The sequence below is a fragment of the Bufo bufo genome, chromosome 2, assembly GCF_905171765.1.
Source record: "Bufo bufo chromosome 2, aBufBuf1.1, whole genome shotgun sequence".
In the NCBI taxonomy this organism is placed as follows: domain Eukaryota; kingdom Metazoa; phylum Chordata; class Amphibia; order Anura; family Bufonidae; genus Bufo; species Bufo bufo.
Genome location: NC_053390.1, coordinates 834,575,658 through 834,598,879, shown reverse-complemented (window position 1 = coordinate 834,598,879; position 23,222 = coordinate 834,575,658). Strand labels below are relative to the sequence as shown.

At 50.4% G+C, this 23,222-nt stretch overlaps 1 protein-coding gene across 2 annotated transcripts in view; it reads right to left on the bottom strand.

The window, feature by feature from the left end:
• Positions 1 to 23,222, bottom strand: part of DCTN1 (dynactin subunit 1) — a 67,836-nt gene that overhangs the window by 26,740 nt on the left and 17,874 nt on the right. For both annotated transcript variants that reach the window (XM_040419402.1, XM_040419403.1), the window contains exon 4: positions 17,326 to 17,357. In XM_040419402.1, coding sequence (XP_040275336.1) covers positions 17,326 to 17,357 — 32 coding nt within the window. The remainder of the gene's footprint in view (positions 1 to 17,325; positions 17,358 to 23,222) is intronic.

Here is a 23,222-nt window from a genome sequence, read left to right as displayed (position 1 = left end):
GTCCTTACTACCTCACCCCGGCTCATTGTGGGGTGTAGACCCTGGACATGGCGCCTCGTCCTTACTACCTCACCCCGGCTCATTGTGGGGTGTAGACCCTGGACATGGCGCCTCGTCCTTACTACCTCACCCCGGCTCATTGTAGGGTGCAGCCCCTGGACATGGCGCCTCGTCCTTACTACCTCACCCCGGCTCATTGTGGGGTGCAGCCCCCAGACACGGCGCCTCGTCCTTACTACCTTACCCCGGTTCATTGTGGGGTGCAGCCCCTGGACATGGCGCCTCGTCCTTACTACCTTACCCCGGTTCATTGTGGGGTGCAGCCCCTGGACATGGTGCCTCATCCTTACTACCTCACCCCGGCTCATTGTAGGGTGCAGCCCCTGGACATGGCGCCTCGTCCTTACTACCTCACCCCGGCTCATTGTGGGGTGTAGACCCTGGACATGGCGCCTCGTCCTTACTACCTTACCCCGGTTCATTGTGGGGTGCAGCCCCTGGACATGGCGCCTCGTCCTTACTACCTCACCCCGGCTCATTGTGGGGTGCAGCCCCTGGACATGGTGCCTCGTCCTTACTACCTCACCCCGGCTCATTGTGGGGTGCAGCCCCTGGACATGGTGCCTCGTCCTTACTACCTCACCCCGGCTCATTGTGGGGTGTAGACCCTGGACATGGCGCCTCGTCCTTACTACCTTACCCCGGTTCATTGTGGGGTGCAGCCCCTGGACATGGTGCCTCGTCCTTACTACCTCACCCCGGCTCATTGTGGGGTGCAGCCCCTGGACATGGTGCCTCGTCCTTACTACCTCACCCCGGCTCATTGTGGGGTGTAGACCCTGGACATGGCGCCTCGTCCTTACTACCTTACCCCGGTTCATTGTGGGGTGCAGCCCCTGGACATGGCGCCTCGTCCTTACTACCTCACCCCGGCTCATTGTGGGGTGCAGCCCCTGGACATGGTGCCTCGTCCTTACTACCTCACCCCGGCTCATTGTGGGGTGCAGCCCCTGGACATGGTGCCTCGTCCTTACTACCTCACCCCGGCTCATTGTGGGGTGCAGCCCCTGGACATGGTGCCTCGTCCTTACTACCTCACCCCGGCTCATTGTAGGGTGCAGCCCCTGGACATGGTGCCTCGTCCTTACTACCTCACCCCGGTTCATTGTGGGGTGCAGCCCCTGGACATGGCGCCTCGTCCTTACTACCTCACCCCGGCTCATTGTGGGGTGCAGCCCCTGGACATGGCGGCCACAATGAGGCGCCTCGTCCTTACTACCTCACCCCGGACCTCCCACCTGAGATGCATGCAGACGGCCGCCGTGGAGGAGCTGCCCCGGCCTGTCGTCTTCTGTGCAGATTCTAAGCGATATCTGACCCTGGGAAAGCTGAGTGACCCCAATGTGAGGCTTCCCTGATACCTAGCTGCCCAATTAACAAATAGTAATAACTAGGCACCTCTGCCAACCAGGACGCTAGAAAATCTGGGTGGGAATCCCCATACTCCAGCTCTGCCCATCACCCAGCTTTCCCAGGAGCAGAGCCTGAAGGACGTCCAGTGAGGGAGCAGGACACGAGCAGTGCCCAAGGTCTGGCTGTAAACATGGCTGCCCCCAGCACGGAGGCCTCAGTGACACATCATGCAACACGGGTACAGCGGGCACAAGACAGGGGCAGTGAGGGGAGCGGGTACCTTCCTGGTCGTCGGCGCCTGCTTCATGGTCACACAAGGGCAAGGTGAGGAATAAAGAGAAGAAGGAGAAGAGTTAGGACAAGAAATCAGCGGCCGCAGCTGCCACACAGTCCCTGCAAATGGCTGCAGCGCTCCTCTACGGAGAGGGATCCATCAGCGGAGATCCTGCCAGTCCATGCCACCGCCGCCCCCTCCTCCGGGGATGCTGCAGCACCGCGTCCTCTGTGCAACCACCGCCCCGGGCACGGATTACATCACCAGCGCTCGCCGCTCCTGGGAAGACCTTCTGTACAGCTTAATGGCTCCGATGCTTCCGAGCGGAGGGGAGGGCGAGGAGGCGAGACACAAAGGAGGAGCCGCCGTAACCTAGCAACCAGCAGCATCAGCCTGTCAGCGGCCCTGACAACCCATCACTGGACCACTTCTATGCCTGGCGTCACATGGGGTTAACCCTGGCAATGCCGGGCGCTCCACCGGCCAAGAGAGCAGCGGCGCCAGGTACTATTCATACCCCAACAAATACAAATAGGTGAATAACGGGCGATACAGGGGCGACTGCCCAAAACTACAACCCTCCATACACTTCTACAGGTAACCGCCACCCTGCGCAGGCGCTGCTTGTTATCTGGCACCCTGCGCAGGTGCCGCTTGTTATCTGGCACCCTGCGCAGGCGCCGCTTGTTATCTGGCACCCTGCGCAGGCGCCGCTTGTTATCTGGCACCCTGCGCAGGCGCCGCTTGTTATCTGGCACCCTGCGCAGGCGCCGCTTGTTATCTGGCACCCTGCGCAGGCGCCGCTTGTTATCTGGCACCCTGCGCAGGCGCCGCTTGTTATCTGGCACCCTGCGCAGGCGCCGCTTGTTATCTGGCACCCTGCGCAGGCGCCGCTTGTTATCTGGCACCCTGCGCAGGCGCCGCTTGTTATCTGGCACCCTGCGCAGGCGCCGCTTGTTATCTGGCACCCTGCGCAGGCGCCGCTTGTTATCTGGCACCCTGCGCAGGCGCCGCTTGTTATCTGGCACCCTGCGCAGGCGCCGCTTGTTATCTGGCACCCTGCGCAGGCGCCGCTTGTTATCTGGCACCCTGCGCAGGCGCCGCTTGTTATCTGGCACCCTGCGCAGGCGCCGCTTGTTATCTGGCACCCTGCGCAGGCGCCGCTTGTTATCTGGCACCCTGCGCAGGCGCCGCTTGTTATCTGGCACCCTGCGCAGGCGCCGCTTGTTATCTGGCACCCTGCGCAGGCGCCGCTTGTTATCTGGCACCCTGCGCAGGCGCCGCTTGTTATCTGGCACCCTGCGCAGGCGCCGCTTGTTATCTGGCACCCTGCGCAGGCGCCGCTGCTGCACCAGCAGGGCGGCAGATGTGCACCGGACTCGATCGGTCACTTTGGGCCCCTGTCTGAAGCACAAGGGTTAACCCCTCTGGAATTGTAAGGGTTAAGCCAATGCACTGAGGAGCGTGAAGAAGATGATTTGCAAAGAAAGGAGCTCAGAAATTCCGTCTAATCCCAGCCGGGGCCAAGAAGCCCATTTAAAGGGACAGTAACACAAATTACAACAGAGCAGGGGGGGGCTAGAAGGAGACCGGTTGGTAGCAGTCACATATAGAGGGGTCGTCATCATGGGGGCAGGGATGTGTCAGTATGATAACAGGGCGGAATAGCTTAGATACACCCGCCCTATAGTCACCCTGAGGAGGCCGATAACAGGGAGCAATAGCTTATATACACCCGCCCTATAGTCACCCTGAGGAGGCCGATAACAGGGCGGAATAGCTTATATACACCCACCCTATAGTCACCCTGAGGAGGCTGATAACAGGGAACAATAGCTTATATACACCCGCCCTATAGTCACCCTGAGGAGGCTGATAACAGGGAGGAATAGCTTATATACACCCGCCCTATAGTCACCCTGAGGAAGCCAATAACTGGGAGCAATAGCTTATATACACCCGCCCTATAGTCACCCTGAGGAAGCCAATAACTGGGAGCAATAGCTTATATACACCCGCCCTATAGTCACCCTGAGGAGGCCGATGACAGGGAGGAATAGCTTATATACACCCGCCCTATAGTCACCCTGAGGAGGCCGATGACAGGGAGGAATAGCTTATATACACCCGCCCTATAGTCACCCTGAGGAGGCTGATAACAGGGCGGAATAGGTTATATACACCCGCCCTATAGTCACCCTGAGGAGGCCAATAACAGGGAGCAATAGCTTATATACACCCGCCCTATAGTCACCCTAAGTAGGCTGATAACAGGGAGGAATAGCTTATATACACCCGCCCTATAGTCACCCTGAGGAGGCCGATAACAGGGAGGAATAGCTTATATACACCCGCCCTATAGTCACCCTGAGGAGGCCGATAACCGGGAGGAATAGCTTATATACACCCGCCCTATAGTCACCCTGAGGAGGCCGATAACAGGGAGCAATAGCTTATATACACCCGCCCTATAGTCACCCTGAGGAGGCCGATAACAGGGAGGAATAGGTTATATACACCCGTCCTATAGTCACCCTGAGGAGGCCGATAACAGGGAGGAATAACTTATATACACCCGCCCTATAGTCACCCTGAGGAGGCCGATAACAGGGAGGAATAGGTTATATACACCCGTCCTATAGTCACCCTGAGGAGGCCGATAACAGGGAGGAATAACTTATATACACCCGCCCTATAGTCACCCTGAGGAGGCCGATAACAGGGAGGAATAGGTTATATACACCCGTCCTATAGTCACCCTGAGGAGGCCGATAACAGGGAGGAATAACTTATATACACCCGCCCTATAGTCACCCTGAGGAGGCCGATAACAGGGAGGAATAGGTTATATACACCCGCCCTATAGTCACCCTGAGGAGGCTGATAACAGGGAACAATAGCTTATATACACCCGCCCTATAGTCACCCTGAGGAGGCCGATAACAGGGCGCAATAGCTTATATACACCCGTCCTATAGTCACCCTGAGGAGGCCGATAACAGGGAGGAATAACTTATATACACCCGCCCTATAGTCACCCTGAGGAGGCCGATAACAGGGAGGAATAGGTTATATACACCCGTCCTATAGTCACCCTGAGGAGGCCGATAACAGGGAGGAATAACTTATATACACCCGCCCTATAGTCACCCTGAGGAGGCCGATAACAGGGAGGAATAGGTTATATACACCCGTCCTATAGTCACCCTGAGGAGGCCGATAACAGGGAGGAATAGCTTATATACACCCGCCCTATAGTCACCCTGAGGAGGCCGATAACAGGGAGGAATAGGTTATATACACCCGTCCTATAGTCACCCTGAGGAGGCCGATAACAGGGAGGAATAACTTATATACACCCGCCCTATAGTCACCCTGAGGAGGCCGATAACAGGGAGGAATAGGTTATATACACCCGTCCTATAGTCACCCTGAGGAGGCCGATAACAGGGAGGAATAACTTATATACACCCGCCCTATAGTCACCCTGAGGAGGCCGATAACAGGGAGGAATAGGTTATATACACCCGTCCTATAGTCACCCTGAGGAGGCCGATAACAGGGCGCACACCGGCTCAGCACATGGAGGAGACAGATGGTGGCTGAGCGATACTCTAAGAAGATTAGAGAGCAGCATCTGCCCCCGGGAGTGCAAGGGTTAATGCCGTCACACCTCACGGGATTAGTGGCAGATGAGGGAGCAGATGGGAGTGATGGTCCTCTGTGGGGGTTATAATCCAGGAGCACCAGGAGAGCGCCATCTCTGCCAGGACCAACAGCGAGAGGAACGTGTGAGACTCAGCGGGCGGCACAGGGGTGAGCAACGGCATTTACCAGGGGGCTGAGGCGGGCACATCTACTGTGCTGATTGGTAAAGAGCAGAGTCACGCCCCAGTGTATGGCGGCATTAGGTGGGCACTACATGGTAGAGAGATACCTGGCACCACTCTGTGCCTATATAACAGATCTCCTTACTGCATGGCATTATTACATGGGCACAGTGTGGCAGCATTATACAGCCAGGGTAAGACATGTCACTGTATGGCAGTATATGGAGACAGATATTAGGTCTCTCTCTAACCAGGCACTAATAGCTTGGCACCGCACAGCGGCACTACCCGGGCACCGCACAGCAGCACTACCCGGGCACCGCACAGCAGCACTACCCGGGCACCGCACAGCAGCACTACCCGGGCAGCGCACAGCAGCACTACCCGGGCACCGCGCTCATCCAGTGGGGGGACGGCTGCGAGGACTGCAGACAAGACGCTGGAGACTTCTAGAACTGATAGGAAGAAGAGCTGGAGGGTCGTTACAATGTGTCACTGCTCCCCCCACGTCTGTCTGAACACAGCAGCTGAGCTTTGGTGCAGTGTGTTGGGGCAGAAGTCTCCGTGCAGATGTAACACAATATTCCCTGGGAGATCACTGCTCCTGGAGATGAGCTCATCCATCCCAATAGTCACCCGGGGCGAGCGCAGCCGCCATCAACCAGGAGCCCGGGGGACCATCTGTAACTGGATCCGGGGCCCCGGGACACCACTATATACTGTCAGACACTAATGGCTAAAAAGGATCTCAGCAGCACAGAGGATTTCAGGAGAGGATTGTGCTGATCTTGTGGAGGTCACAGGCTGAGAGTTACATAGTGGAAGGAGCAGGATCCTCCCAGCTTCACAGAGGATTTCAGGAGAGGAGTGTGCTGATCTTGTGGAGGTCACAGGATGAGAGTTACATAGTGGAAGGAGCAGGGTCCTCCCAGCTTCACAGAGGATTTCAGGAGAGGAGTGTGCTCATCTTGTGGAGGTCATAGGATGAGAGTTACATAGTGGAAGGAGCAGAGTCCTCCCAGCAGCACAGAGGATTTCAGGAGAGGAGTGTGCTGATCTTGTGGAGGTCACAGGATGAGAGTTACATAGTGGAAGGAGCAGGGTCCTCCCAGCTGCACAGAGGATTTCAGGAGAGGAGTGTGCTGATCTTGTGGAGGTCATAGGATGAGAGTTACATAGTAGAAGGAGCAGGGTCCTACAGCAGCACAGAGGATTTCAGGAGAGGAGTGTGCTGATCTTACGAAGGTCACAGGCTGAGAGTTATATAGTGGAAAGAGCAGGGTCCTCCCAGCAGCACAGAGGATTTCCAGACCATGTAGGAAATGAGTGACACAGCTCTGGGGTGATGTAATCATTAAGGCTCCTGATGGGGGAAGGGCAGGGGCCCCCAGGGATAGTTGGGGGTACGGAGCGCTGCAGTCTATTTACAGTCATGTATGAGGAGACAGACACTGGTGACCATGCAATACAGGGGGACACGCATCACACGTCTACCTCCACATGACGGTCCACAGCCTCCAGCACATGCATGTGTACAGCACAGAGCACACGCCGTCAGTACAACAACCCCCAGCATCTGCCGCCAGATAAGTATCCGAGAGCGATAGAATCCGGTCTGATCACCGCCAGGAGGTAATGTGCTGTCATAATCCACAGATAATCAGTAAATTACCAGGTAATCAGCGTCTGTATCTGGGGAATATAACCTGTACATTACTAATTACTACACAGAATAATCTGAAGATAGTAATCTGTATATTACCGTTTGTAGCATTATTATACACCGACTGTAGTATTAGATTATAATCTGTATACATTGTATTATACACCGACTGTAGTTGGAGATTATAGTCTGTATACATTGTATTATACACCGACTGTAGTATTAGATTATAGTCTGTATACATTGTATTATACACCGACTGTAGTTGGAGATTATAATCTGTATACATTGTATTATACACCGACTGTAGTAGGAGATTATATTCTGTGTACATTGTATTATACACCGACTGTAGTATTAGATTATAGTCTGTATACATTGTATTATACACCGACTGTAGTATTAGATTATAGTCTGTATACATTGTATTATACACCAACTGTAGTATTAGATTATAGTCTGTATACATTGTATTATACACCAACTGTAGTATTAGATTATAGTCTGTATACATTGTATTATACACCAACTGTAGTATTAGATTATAGTCTGTATACATTGTATTATACACCGACTGTAGTTGGAGATTATAATCTGTATACAGCATGCATGTGGTACCTACACTCCCTGAATTGTATGGTAGCCGTCATGGCACATAACAGGTAGAATTTAGTGTTAGGTTCCCGTCTCACAGAGATCGCCTTGACGTGCGGCAGACGGGCTCAGATAATTTTGTACAAAACGATTTGCCAAGCATCTCTAACTTATAAGTATAGCACTGGCAATTATTATGCATTTTTGGACATTATTTGGTTTGCAGAGAGCTGTTACATTGCGTGTTTTGTTTTACAATCTGTATACATTGTATTATATACTGACTGTAGTAGGAGATTATAATCTGTATACATTGTATTATACACAGACTGTAGTAGGAGATTATAATCTGTATACATTGTATTATACACCGACTGTAGTAGGAGATTATAATCTGTATACATTGTATTATACACCGACTGTAGTAGGAGATTATAATCTGTATACATTGTATTATACACCGACTGTAGTTGGAGATTATAATCTGTATACATTGTATTATACACCGACTGTAGTTGGAGATTATAATCTGTATACATTGTATTATACACTGACTGTAGTAGGAGATTATAATCTGTATACATTGTATTATACACCGACTGTAGTAGGAGATTATAATCTGTATACATTGTATTATACACAGACTGTAGTTGGAGATTATATTCTGCATACATTGTATTATACACCGACTGTAGTAGGAGATTATAATCTGTATACATTGTATTATACACTGACTGTAGTAGGAGATTATAATCTGTATACATTGTATTATACACCGACTGTAGTTGGAGATTATAATCTGTATTATACACTGACTGTAGTAGGAGATTATAATCTGTATACATTGTATTATACACCGACTGTAGTTGGAGATTATAATCTGTATTATACACTGACTGTAGTAGGAGATTATAATCTGTATACATTGTATTATACACCGACTGTAGTTGGAGATTATAATCTGTATTATACACTGACTGTAGTTGGAGATTATAATCTGTATACATTGTATTATACACCGACTGTAGTTGGAGATTATAATCTGTGTATCACTGTGTAGGCACCGCACAGAACCTCCCCCTGACACAATCCTGGGAACACAATGCAGGACGCACAAATACCAGACTAACGATGGCCGTGCATAGAGATGGAGCGAGCCAGGCCGCGGGCATGCATGGTATGGAGGGCACATGGAGGGGCATGCTCAGGGAGAAAGAAACAGGCACTACACCTTCTTAGGCTTCAATCCACGCTGCATGGAGAAAGGGGAAGACAGGTTAGAGGTCTGATAATCTGTGGGGAGTAGTAGTACCCTGCATGGAGAGAGGGGAAATGGCAGACAGGTTAGAGGAGTAGTAGTTCCTTCCAAGGTAAGTAGACGCAGGAAAGTATTAGAGCGGATAACACCCCAGGTACCAACTTCATCACAGAGCATCAGCCGTTCTACACCCACATCTACCCGAATATGCAGACCACAGCCGTACTACACCGACCCTGATATCCAGACCACAGCCGCACTACACCCACATCCACCCGAATATGCAGACCACAGCCGTACTACACCCACATCCACCCAGACCACAGCCGTACTACACCGACCCAGATATCCAGACCACAGCCGTACTATACCGACCCCGATATCCAGACCACAGCCGTACTACACCCACATCCACCCCGATATATCCAGACCACAGCCGTACTACACCCACATCTACCCGAATATGCAGACCACAGCCGTACTACACCGACCCCGATATCCAGACCACAGCCGTACTACACCGACCCCGATATCCAGACCACAGCCGTACTACACCGACCCAGATATCCAGCCAACAGCTGTACTACACCCACATCCACCCAAATATCCAGACCACAGACGTACTACACCCACATCCACCCCAATACATCCAGACCACAGACGTACTACACCCACATCCACCCCAATACATCCAGACCACAGACGTACTACACCCACATCCACCCCAATATATCCAGACCACAGACGTACTACACCCACATCCGCCCAGATATCCAGATCACAGCCGTACTACACCCACATCCCACACTACACCCACATCCCACACTACACCCACATCCCACACTACACCCACATCCACCCCGATATCAACACAACAACCATACTAAAACCACATCCACCCCGTACTAGACCGACCCAGATATCCAGACTACAGCCGTACTACACCCACACTAATAAGGCCCTGGGTGGCACTGGCTAGGGTTAATAAGGCCCTGGGTGGCACTGGCTAGGGTTAATAAGGCCCTGGGTGGCACTGGCTAGGGTTAATAAGGCCCTGGGTGGCACTGGCTAGGGTTAATAAGGCCCTGGGTGGCACTGGCTAGGGTTAATAAGGCCCTGGGTGGCACTGGCTAGGGTTAATAAGGCCCTGGGTGGCACTGGCTAGGGTTAATAAGGCCCTGGGTGGCACTGGCTAGGGTTAATAAGGCCCTGGGTGGCACTGGCTAGGGTTAATAAGGCCCTGGGTGGCACTGGCTAGGGTTAATAAGGCCCTGGGTGGCACTGGCTAGGGTTAATAAGGCCCTGGGTGGCACTGGCTAGGGTTAATAAGGCCCTGGGTGGCACTGGCTAGGGTTAATAAGGCCCTGGGTGGCACTGGCTAGGGTTAATAAGGCCCTGGGTGGCACTGGCTAGGGTTAATAAGGCCCTGGGTGGCACTGGCTAGGGTTAATAAGGCCCTGGGTGGCACTGGCTAGGGTTAATAAGGCCCTGGGTGGCACTGGCTAGGGTTAATAAGGCCCTGGGTGGCACTGGCTAGGGTTAATAAGGCCCTGGGTGGCACTGGCTAGGGTTAATAAGGCCCTGGGTGGCACTGGCTAGGGTTAATAAGGCCCTGGGTGGCACTGGCTAGGGTTAATAAGGCCCTGGGTGGCACTGGCTAGGGTTAATAAGGCCCTGGGTGGCACTGGCTAGGGTTAATAAGGCCCTGGGTGGCACTGGCTAGGGTTAATAAGGCCCTGGGTGGCACTGGCTAGGGTTAATAAGGCCCTGGGTGGCACTGGCTAGGGTTAATAAGGCCCTGGGTGGCACTGGCTAGGGTTAATAAGGCCCTGGGTGGCACTGGCTAGGGTTAATAAGGCCCTGGGTGGCACTGGCTAGGGTTAATAAGGCCCTGGGTGGCACTGGCTAGGGTTAATAAGGCCCTGGGTGGCACTGGCTAGGGTTAATAAGGCCCTGGGTGGCACTGGCTAGGGTTAATAAGGCCCTGGGTGGCACTGGCTAGGGTTAATAAGGCCCTGGGTGGCACTGGCTAGGGTTAATAAGGCCCTGGGTGGCACTGGCTAGGGTTAATAAGGCCCTGGGTGGCACTGGCTAGGGTTAATAAGGCCCTGGGTGGCACTGGCTAGGGTTAATAAGGCCCTGGGTGGCACTGGCTAGGGTTAATAAGGCCCTGGGTGGCACTGGCTAGGGTTAATAAGGCCCTGGGTGGCACTGGCTAGGGTTAATAAGGCCCTGGGTGGCACTGGCTAGGGTTAATAAGGCCCTGGGTGGCACTGGCTAGGGTTAATAAGGCCCTGGGTGGCACTGGCTAGGGTTAATAAGGCCCTGGGTGGCACTGGCTAGGGTTAATAAGGCCCTGGGTGGCACTGGCTAGGGTTAATAAGGCCCTGGGTGGCACTGGCTAGGGTTAATAAGGCCCTGGGTGGCACTGGCTAGGGTTAATAAGGCCCTGGGTGGCACTGGCTAGGGTTAATAAGGCCCTGGGTGGCACTGGCTAGGGTTAATAAGGCCCTGGGTGGCACTGGCTAGGGTTAATAAGGCCCTGGGTGGCACTGGCTAGGGTTAATAAGGCCCTGGGTGGCACTGGCTAGGGTTAATAAGGCCCTGGGTGGCACTGGCTAGGGTTAATAAGGCCCTGGGTGGCACTGGCTAGGGTTAATAAGGCCCTGGGTGGCACTGGCTAGGGTTAATAAGGCCCTGGGTGGCACTGGCTAGGGTTAATAAGGCCCTGGGTGGCACTGGCTAGGGTTAATAAGGCCCTGGGTGGCACTGGCTAGGGTTAATAAGGCCCTGGGTGGCACTGGCTAGGGTTAATAAGGCCCTGGGTGGCACTGGCTAGGGTTAATAAGGCCCTGGGTGGCACTGGCTAGGGTTAATAAGGCCCTGGGTGGCACTGGCTAGGGTTAATAAGGCCCTGGGTGGCACTGGCTAGGGTTAATAAGGCCCTGGGTGGCACTGGCTAGGGTTAATAAGGCCCTGGGTGGCACTGGCTAGGGTTAATAAGGCCCTGGGTGGCACTGGCTAGGGTTAATAAGGCCCTGGGTGGCACTGGCTAGGGTTAATAAGGCCCTGGGTGGCACTGGCTAGGGTTAATAAGGCCCTGGGTGGCACTGGCTAGGGTTAATAAGGCCCTGGGTGGCACTGGCTAGGGTTAATAAGGCCCTGGGTGGCACTGGCTAGGGTTAATAAGGCCCTGGGTGGCACTGGCTAGGGTTAATAAGGCCCTGGGTGGCACTGGCTAGGGTTAATAAGGCCCTGGGTGGCACTGGCTAGGGTTAATAAGGCCCTGGGTGGCACTGGCTAGGGTTAATAAGGCCCTGGGTGGCACTGGCTAGGGTTAATAAGGCCCTGGGTGGCACTGGCTAGGGTTAATAAGGCCCTGGGTGGCACTGGCTAGGGTTAATAAGGCCCTGGGTGGCACTGGCTAGGGTTAATAAGGCCCTGGGTGGCACTGGCTAGGGTTAATAAGGCCCTGGGTGGCACTGGCTAGGGTTAATAAGGCCCTGGGTGGCACTGGCTAGGGTTAATAAGGCCCTGGGTGGCACTGGCTAGGGTTAATAAGGCCCTGGGTGGCACTGGCTAGGGTTAATAAGGCCCTGGGTGGCACTGGCTAGGGTTAATAAGGCCCTGGGTGGCACTGGCTAGGGTTAATAAGGCCCTGGGTGGCACTGGCTAGGGTTAATAAGGCCCTGGGTGGCACTGGCTAGGGTTAATAAGGCCCTGGGTGGCACTGGCTAGGGTTAATAAGGCCCTGGGTGGCACTGGCTAGGGTTAATAAGGCCCTGGGTGGCACTGGCTAGGGTTAATAATGCCCTGGGTGGCACTGGCTAGGGTTAATAAGTCATGAGAAAAAAGCGGGTACAAGACACCCTGCACGACACGATAGTGGATGTTGCGGATGTGCGCGGCTACATTTATACTCAGAGAGAATAACGCACTATAGTAATAGATGCAAACATAACATATGGACTAATCCCTCACTCTAATGATAAAATCTGAGACTCTTAGCCAATACATTTTGATCAAAACACATCTGTGCCCACCTACCCAGCGCCAAGGTGGTCTCAGGTCAGGCAGGTCCTACGCTAACCCTGCCTATGCCGTTATGCAGCTATGTCCTGTGACTATACGTGCAGCCGCGCACATCCGCTCATTTACTATCATATCGTGCAGGGTGTTTCGGATCCCCTTTTTTTCATGATTTGTTTGACTTGTCTTGAAGGAGTGGCCCCTTCAGGTGTGAATGCGCTCCTATACTGGGAGCAGTGTTCATGGGCACCCACCTACTACATAGCGCTGTGCCGCTCCTGCTGCTGCACATGGAGGGCACTAGGAGCAGCACACTGTATGTGCTATCATGCCCCTGGGTGGCACTGCCTAGGGCTATCATGCCCCTGGGTGGCACTGCCTAGGGCTATCATGCCCCTGGGTGGCACTGCCTAGGGCTATCATGCCCCTGGGTGGCACTGCCTAGGGCTATCATGCCCCTGGGTGGCACTGCCTAGGGCTATCATGCCCCTGGGTGGCACTGCCTAGGGCTATCATGCCCCTGGGTGGCACTGCCTAGGGCTATCATGCCCCTGGGTGGCACTGCCTAGGGCTATCATGCCCCTGGGTGGCACTGCCTAGGGCTATCATGCCCCTGGGTGGCACTGCCTAGGGTTATTAGACAGTTATAGCCCTGTGGTGAAGCACGGTCTCAGTGTATCGGACCCCTCTGTACTTTATCACTTCTTCACCCCTTCACCACATCATATGCCCCGTACCCCATGAGTTTTTCACACACCCTCTCTCATGCCCCGATGCGACCACAGACCCACAGTTTCCGCAGGAGTGCCAACCACGGCACAGACATGAGATGAGTGCCCCCTACAGGGAACAGTTCAGGTGACTGACCAGGGGGGAGACGAGCCGCCATAGGAGCTCAGACCTCGGAGGACATCATAACCTAAAATCACATCCTCCTGATGCAAAATGAAGCAGTTCTGAAAATAACCTTATACCAGCAGAGATGGCCGCTCTGCCCCGCACGGGTCGCCCTCCGCAGCGGCTGCCGGACCAATCAGGAGCTTCCTTACAAATCGCATAGCGCCTCACTGTACGGAGCTTCGTTATGGGATGTCCCTGCGCTTATCCAGGAATTGTAATGACGACCCCCCGGCCGATCAGCTGTGACACAGAGCCAGCAGCTCTCCGACCACAGCGCCGTCCATTAGATAGTGGCCGTGCTTGGTATTACGGCTCAGCCCCATTCACCGGCATAGGAAGAGGCTGCTGCACAGCTGATCGGTGGGGGTACTGGGCGTCAGAGCCCCACAGATCAGATACTGGTAACCAGAGGAGAGGCCATCAATATTCATTCCAGGATAACCCCTATAATAGCAGGAAAAGGCTCAGGAGTATTAATACACAGACGTTACTGCGATCTCTGACTTAGGGTTGCATCGGGTATCGAACTTTCAATACCCAATCAATACTTTCACATCGGGATTGATCCGATACTGTGATTTGCTATTTTACGATACTAGGCTGCGCGCCGCCCTCAGCGTGCGCCATCTTCTCATCAGTCAGCACAGCGGAGGAGGCGGCCACCAATCAGTTACCATGGCAGCCAGGACGCTGCTGAAGCCATTCACGGCTGCCGTGGTGATCTCTGTGCTGCTGTGTGCACAAAGCCCAGGGCAGCAGGGACAGGGTTAAGTCCTAGTCACATTAATAGAGCTCTATTAGGGTGAATGGGACAAGTAAAGAAAATTAAAAAAAAAAATTTTTTTAAAGTTTAAATCACCTACTTTCCCAATTTTACATATAAAATATATAAACAAAAATAAAATATATTACATGTCGCCACATCCGAAAAAATACATATATATAAAAAAAAAAAATATCTCTGATGTGGTGAACGCCGTAACAGAAAAATAAATAAAAAAAGACACGTGATTCGCCATTTTTAGTCACCTTGTCCCCCCCAAAACATAGGATAAGACTGTTCTATTATGTTCCGGACGTTCCAGACAAATGCAGAATGCACGCAGCTTTTTTCGCGTGGTATCGGATGGTATCAAGTATCGCAATACTTTATGGTATTGAAATCGAATCAAAATATTGGTATGGTGACAACCCTCGTCTGACGGTGACACATCCCCATACGTCATCCCCACCGAGAGGTGGCCCGGCCTCTGGTCCCTGGAAGGTGGAGAGACCACCTGAGACAGACAGTCCATCAGTAGCTGCAGAGGACTGTATGACCACCAGATGGCGCTGATACAGTTCTGCAAGCAGATAGAGCGCCAGCGCCCCCTCCAGGTACAGATACTGGTCACTGGATCCAAAACCCCAAGATTAAAAAGGAGAGAGCAGATAAGGTACACGAGGGGAGTATTCACTGGCGCATACTCCGGCACGTGCCATGTTATGGAGCAGTCATACAGTGCCACATCTGCCGGGCTCTCCTCAGCCCGCACCTGCAACCAGCACAGGATTCCGGCTATGGGTGAACATGGCCGTACAGTCATACCATCACTGTACAGGACAAGGACGCACCCATGTACAGGAGGGCGTAGAGGGCGATACATACCCGGGCAGATCTGTGGCACTGTGGGCTGAAAATACTGTATCTCCAGGACACTGCACTGCTGGACTATTAGATGCGGGAGCTCAGGGCAGTGCACCCAACCCCCCCCCCCCCCCAGGAGCTCAGGGCAGTGCACCTCCCTCGCCCCCCCCCCCCCCCCCCCCCCCCCCCAGGAGCTCAGGGCAGTGTACCTCCCTCGCCCCCCCCAGGAGCTCAGGGCAGTGTACCTCCCTCGCCCCCCCCAGGAGCTCAGGGCAGTGTACCTCCCTCGCCCCCCCCAGGAGCTCAGGGCAGTGCATCCCCCCCCCCCCCCCAGGAGCTCAGGGCAGTGCACCCAACCCCCCCCCCCCCAGGAGCTCAGGGCCTCCACAGCAGCACACCCCCCCACCAGGGGCCAATGGCCTCCAAAACAGCACACCCCCCCCCCCCCCCCTGGGCCCAGGACTTCCACGGCAGAGCACCCCTTCCCCCAGAGGCCTCCACAGCAGCGCAACCCTCCAGGGGCCCAGTGGCAGCTCAGTCTGCTGACCTCATGAAGAGTTCTCTGGGGGGTGAAGCGTGGCCCTTAGAGTTACATGCTCCATCATATACTTACCTGCTATTTATCTCCTTCATTACTAGTCTTCTTTGCCTACGAGTGTCAGGTAGTTTGAAGGACACCGGCTGCCTCACCAGCAGCTCTGTCCCTCCTCTATGCTTTACACTGCAGCTGTCCCTGCTCCAATCTTTACACTGCAGGGGTGCTCTACTAAGGGCTATTTATGATCAGCGACATTAAGTCCTCACCTTCCCAGCGGTTGGACCCGCACTGATCATTAGAACGGCGGCCCCGTACTTCCTGAAATCCACGGAGCAGCCAGTTGGGTATGCGTACGGTCGCTCCATTGATTTCTATGGGAAATAGCTGAGAGCTTTACTGGGCTATCTTCAGATCTGTGGATAGTCACAGTGGTGAAGGGTATCTATGCAGCGGGCCGGCTCCATACACGGCGGGCAGCGGCTGTATCATATAGCCAGCACCCGGCTGCACTGACGGAGAGCGGCGATTGCGTCACCCCCGTCATTTAACCCCTCAACTCTGATCGTGGCACCTGTGAGTGAAGGCAGAGGGATGCGGCTCCGTCTGCCTTCTGATTGGAGCCCCCACAGTGAAATTGTGGGGCCCTATCAGTTGCCATGGCAGCCTGGATGCTGCTGAAGAGCTCCATACTGAGCGAGGCACGAGGCACAGCTCAGCATGGAGAACGTAAAAATACTATTCACCCTAATGGATCAAAATAAAAATAAATAATACAAATAAAAAAAAAACATTAAGTTTAAATCACTGGCACTTAAGGGGTTAATGTTACCGGAATATCCCTTTAATATCGATCCATTATCAGCCAGTATATGGACATATGGACGCCCGGAATACTAAAAATCGGATCAGCAGTGCGGACATCGGAAGTCCAGACTGAAGAAGAATAAACCAATAAGGATCCAGGGTTTCCTGTCTGAAATACCTCAGGAGAGCGATACAGGACTACGTGGCGGTATGCTCGGCAGTAGGTTTTGGCGTCTAACGTAAAGTGCGGCATTCTGTATCATTAGTCCTTCACTTCGCTATTCCAAGTATCATGTGATTTACACAGGACGCCCCCGTCCCATGTGTCTGCCGCTGGGCGACCCCCAGAGATATCACCTGTACACGGTCAGGACAACGTATAGGGGAAGACTCACCAGTTTACTGGCCTTCTGGGTGTCCGACGCGTCTACGAGAAATAAGATGTAACAGTAATAATACAACATATATAAAGGAGAAGACAGCAGGTACATGTTACACATAGTATACATCATATACACTGCATCCAGACCGGGGGACCCGGACATACCGAGAATGTATACCTATAGATCCTGTGTGATGGTGTATATGAGGCGGTGAGGTCAGTACGGCTGTATCCTCTATACCCGGGTGTAGTATATACCTATAGATCCTGTGTGATGGTGTATATGAGGCGGTGAGGTCAGTACGGCTGTATCCTCTATAGATGGGTGTAGTATATACTATAGATCCTGTGTGATGGGTGTATATGAGGCGGTGAGGTCAGTACGGCTGTATCCTCTATAGATGGGTGTAGTATATACTATAGATCCTGTGTGATGGGTGTATATGAGGCGGTGAGGTCAGTACGGCTGTATTCTCTATACCCGGGTCTAGTATATACCATAGATCCTGTGTGATGGGTGTATATGAGGCGGTGAGGTCAGTACGGCTGTATTCTCTATAGATGGGTGTAGTATATACTGTAGATCCTGTGTGATGGGTGTATATGAGGCGGTGAGGTCAGTACGGCTGTATTCTCTATAGATGGGTGTAGTATATACTGTAGATCCTGTGTGATGGGTGTATATGAGGCGGTGAGGTCAGTACGGCTGTATTCTCTATAGATGGGTGTAGTATATACCTATAGATCCTGTGTGATGGTGTATATGAGGCGGTGAGGTCAGTACGGCTGTATTCTCTATATCCGGGTGTAGTATATACCATAGATCCTGTGTGATGGGTGTATATGAGGCGGTGAGGTCAGTACGGCTGTATTCTCTATAGATGGGTGCAGTATATACTATAGATCCTGTGTGATGGGTGTATATGAGGCGGTGAGGTCAGTACGGCTGTATTCTCTATAGATGGGTGTAGTATATACTATAGATCCTGTGTGATGGGTGTATATGAGGCGGTGAGGTCAGTACGGCTGTATTCTCTATAGATGGGTGTAGTATATACTATAGATCCTGTGTGATGGGTATATATGAGGCGGTGAGGTCAGTACGGCTGTATTCTCTATATCCGGGTGTAGTATATACCATAGATCCTGTGTGATGGGTGTATATGAGGCAGTGAGGTCAGTACGGCTGTATTCTCTATAGATGGGTGTAGTATATACTATAGATCCTGTGTGATGGGTGTATATGAGGCAGTGAGGTCAGTACGGCTGTATTCTCTATAGATGGGTGTAGTATATACTATAGATCCTGTGTGATGGGCGTATATGAGGCGGTGAGGTCAGTACGGCTGTATTCTCTATTGATGGGTGTAGTATATACTATAGATCCTGTGTGATGGGCGTATATGAGGCAGTGAGGTCAGTACCGCTGTATTCTCTATAGATGGGTGTAGTATATACTATAGATCCTGTGTGATGGGTGTATATGAGGCGGTGAGGTCAGTACGGCTGTATTCTCTATAGATGGGTGTAGTATATACCATAGATCCTGTGTGATGGGTATATATGAGGCGGTGAGGTTAGTACGGCTGTATTCTCTATATCCGGGTGTAGTATATACTATAGAACCTGTGTGATGGGTGTATATGAGGTGGTGAGGTCAGTACGGCTGTATTCTCTATATCCGGGTGTAGTATATACCATAGATCCTGTGTGATGGGTGTATATGAGGCAGTGAGGTGTTGTGCTTCTTTATAGGTATATAACATTTATATCTAAATATCATAATTAATGTGGAATATATATATAGCCATATTGTGATATAGTAACCATTTTTGTATGTATATTTAAAGTTCCCCGAAATAGGTCGATGGAAAGGACGCTGCTCATAAGGTTTCTTCTCTATAGATGTGCCAGTCTGAGAAGAGTCATTCTTGTCTCCTTATAGATTTATCACTGAGATGGATATTCTCTAGACGTATCTGGTACTAATTACCCCTATAGTTACCCCTACAGTTGATGTCTATTGGTGAAGCAGAAAATCTGTGGTGTCTGTATACACATATAATGAACCTTAGTATTTTTTTTAGTAAAAGATATTCAATAAGACATATGTATTGTTTTATATTGTTAAATATTATGAAAGACATCAATGCATCGATTATCTTCTATATTTCTCACTAGGAACACATGTACTAATAAAATATGATGAGAAGAAATTTAAGTATAGACTTTGTTAATGAGTCTCCGTTCAGGGAAGGCGGTGTTATTTTAACTAACAATCACCCGTTGAAGTGACAGAGGAGACACCCATGTCTGTGAGAGTACAAGGTCTATTATATTCTTATCAATATCATAAATTTGATAGTTTGGGAGATGTCTAAATTGGTACCTTAATGTCCATGCGTCAAAGTTAATCCCTGTAGCTCCGATTTAGGATTCCATATGTTATATGTATGGAATTTAAGATGAAGTCAGACCTGGACATTTAACCCTTACTAGTATGATTTTAATAGCTTATGCAATAGTGCCACCTAGGTATAAATAAGTAACATTACACCAACAGCAGAAATGCATTCTGGGTAATAGTGACATCACAGTCATTATCATATGTACACGCCTAACCAACCATGATTGGAAAACTCCAAGCTAGGAAGGTGTGTCTAACTGATATGTTTTTGGATAATAAACTACATACAGGAGGGAAAGGGGGAAGAGAGAAAAAAAGAAAGGAGGGACACCCCAGGAGAAAAATCCCAATGACTTTAGTGCTGACTTCCCTTAGACTCTGCATATCATCTGCATTCTCGGGTAACGTATAACTTTCTTATGTGTAGTATTGATTGAAATAATTGGCCTGATATTTAGTAGCTCCCCGCTTTAGCGCGGATGTGTAATGTTAGATGTACTACATCAATATTATCACTACTCAGTAAAGATGCATATTACTGAATAAAATATCTAATATTGATATCAGAGAAACTCTCTGATTGGAATATCCACATTCCATAGTCAATATCAGGCCTGATAATTTATAAGTTGTGTTTATAAGTTGTGTCACAATACTACCCGATATCCGAGATTGGTCATAGTTTGAGCAGAGCAAGGGTTCGCATCTATCTTTATCACTATTAAGTTACTGTGTCGACTGATAGTATATCTCATAATTGTGGTTGAGACGGTTGTATTACATTTTATGTTTGAGAGGTACTATGTGTTAGAGCCATCTAGTGGCGAATTTAGGGCACTGCATATCACTGTGTATTATTGCATACCATTGAGTTTTATATTGATTAAGCTTTGATTGTATTTTAAGTTATTGTATAATAAATCATTTATATTTTTGCATAGACGCTTGTACCATGTTTTACTAATTGCACAATATGATTAAATTAAACTCTTTTTGAGGTGCTTTATATGTCCACCTCTAGGATTAATTCCCTTTGAAATTTTTCCTTTGATCCTTTCTTTTATATAAAGATAAAAAATTTGCTTTATCGTTCCGACAGAGGTCAGTACGGCTGTATTCTCTGTTGATGGGTGTAGTATATACTATAGATCCTGTGTGATGGGTGTATATGAGGCGGTGAGGTCAGTACGGCTGTATTCTCTATAGATGGGTGTAGTATATACCATAGATCCTATGTGATGGGTGTATATGAGGCGGTGAGGTCAGTACGGCTGTATTCTCTATACCCGGGTGTAGTATATACTATAGATCCTGTGTGATGGGTATATATGAGGCGGTGAGGTCAGTACGGCTGTATTCTCTATAGATGGGTGTAGTATATACTATAGATCCTGTGTGATGGGTGTATATGAGGCAGTGAGGTCAGTAGGGCTGTATTCTCTATATCCGGGTGTAGTATATACCATAGATCCTGTGTGATGGGTGTATATGAGGCGGTGAGGTCAGTACGGCTGTATTCTCTATACCCGGGTGTAGTATATACTATAGATCCTGTGTGATGGGTGTATATGAGGCGGTGAGGTCAGTACGGCTGTATTCTCTATAGATGGGTGTAGTATATACCATAGATCCTGTGTGATGGGTGTATATGAGGCGGTGAGGTCAGTACGGCTGTATTCTCTATACCCGGGTGTAGTATATACCATAGATCCTGTGTGATGGGTGTATATGAGGCGGTGAGGTCAGTACGGCTGTATTCTCTATACCCGGGTGTAGTATATACTATAGATCCTGTGTTATGGGTGTATATGAGGCGGTGAGGTCAGTACGGCTGTATTCTCTATAGATGGGTGTAGTATATACTATAGATCCTGTGTGATGGGTGTATATGAGGTGGTGAGGTCAGTACGGCTGTATTCTCTATACCCGGGTGTAGTATATACCCTAGATCCTGTGTGATGGGTATATATGAGGCGGTGAGGTCAGTACGGCTGTATTCTCTATATCCGGGTGTAGTATATACTATAGATCCTGTGTGATGGGTGTATATGAGGCGGTGAGGTCAGTACGGCTGTATTCTCTATAGATGGGTGTAGTATATACTATAGATCCTGTGTGATGGGTGTATATGAGGCGGTGAGGTCAGTACGGCTGTATTCTCTATAGATGGGTGTAGTATATACTATAGATCCTGTGTGATGGGTATATATGAGGCGGTGAGGTCAGTACGGCTGTATTCTCTGTTGATGGGTGTAGTATATACCATAGATCCTGTGTGATGGGTATATATGAGGCGGTGAGGTCAGTACGGCTGTATTCTCTATATCCGGGTGTAGTATATACTATAGATCCTGTGTGATGGGTATATATGAGGCGGTGAGGTCAGTACGGCTGTATTCTCTATATCCGGGTGTAGTATATACCCTAGATCCTGTGTGATGGGTGTATATGAGGCGGTGAGGTCAGTACGGCTGTATTCTCTATAGATGGGTGTAGTATATACTATAGATCCTGTGTGATGGGTGTATATGAGGCGGTGAGGTCAGTACGGCTGTATTCTCTATAGATGGGTGTAGTATATACTATAGATCCTGTGTGATGGGTATATATGAGGCGGTGAGGTCAGTACGGCTGTATTCTCTGTTGATGGGTGTAGTATATACTATAGATCCTGTGTGATGGGTATATATGAGGCGGTGAGGTCAGTACGGCTGTATTTTCTATAGATGGGTGTAGTATATACTATAGATCCTGTGTGATGGGTATATATGAGGCGGTGAGGTCAGTACGGCTGTATTCTCTATAGATGGGTGTAGTATATACTATAGATCCTGTGTGATGGGTGTATATGAGGCGGTGAGGTCAGTACGGCTGTATTCTCTATAGATGGGTGTAGTATATACTATAGATCCTGTGTGATGGGTATATATGAGGCGGTGAGGTCAGTACGGCTGTATTCTCTGTTGATGGGTGTAGTATATACTATAGATCCTGTGTGATGGGTGTATATGAGGCGGTGAGGTCAGTACGGCTGTATTCTCTATACCCGGGTGTAGTATATACTATAGATCCTGTGTTATGGGTGTATATGAGGCGGTGAGGTCAGTACGGCTGTATTCTCTATAGATGGGTGTAGTATATACCATAGATCCTGTGTGATGGGTGTATATGAGGCGGTGTGTCAGTACGGCTGTATTCTCTATATCCAGGTGTAGTATATACTATAGATCCTGTGTGATGGGTGTATATGAGGTGGTGAGGTCAGTACGGCTGTATTCTCTATAGATGGGTGTAGTATATACTATAGATCCTGTGTGATGGGTATATATGAGGCGGTGAGGTCAGTACGGCTGTATTCTCTATAGATGGGTGTAGTATATACTATAGATCCTGTGTGATGGGTATATATGAGGCGGTGAGGTCAGTACGGCTGTATTCTCTATATCCGGGTGTAGTATATACCATAGATCCTGTGTGATGGGTGTATATGAGGCGGTGAGGTC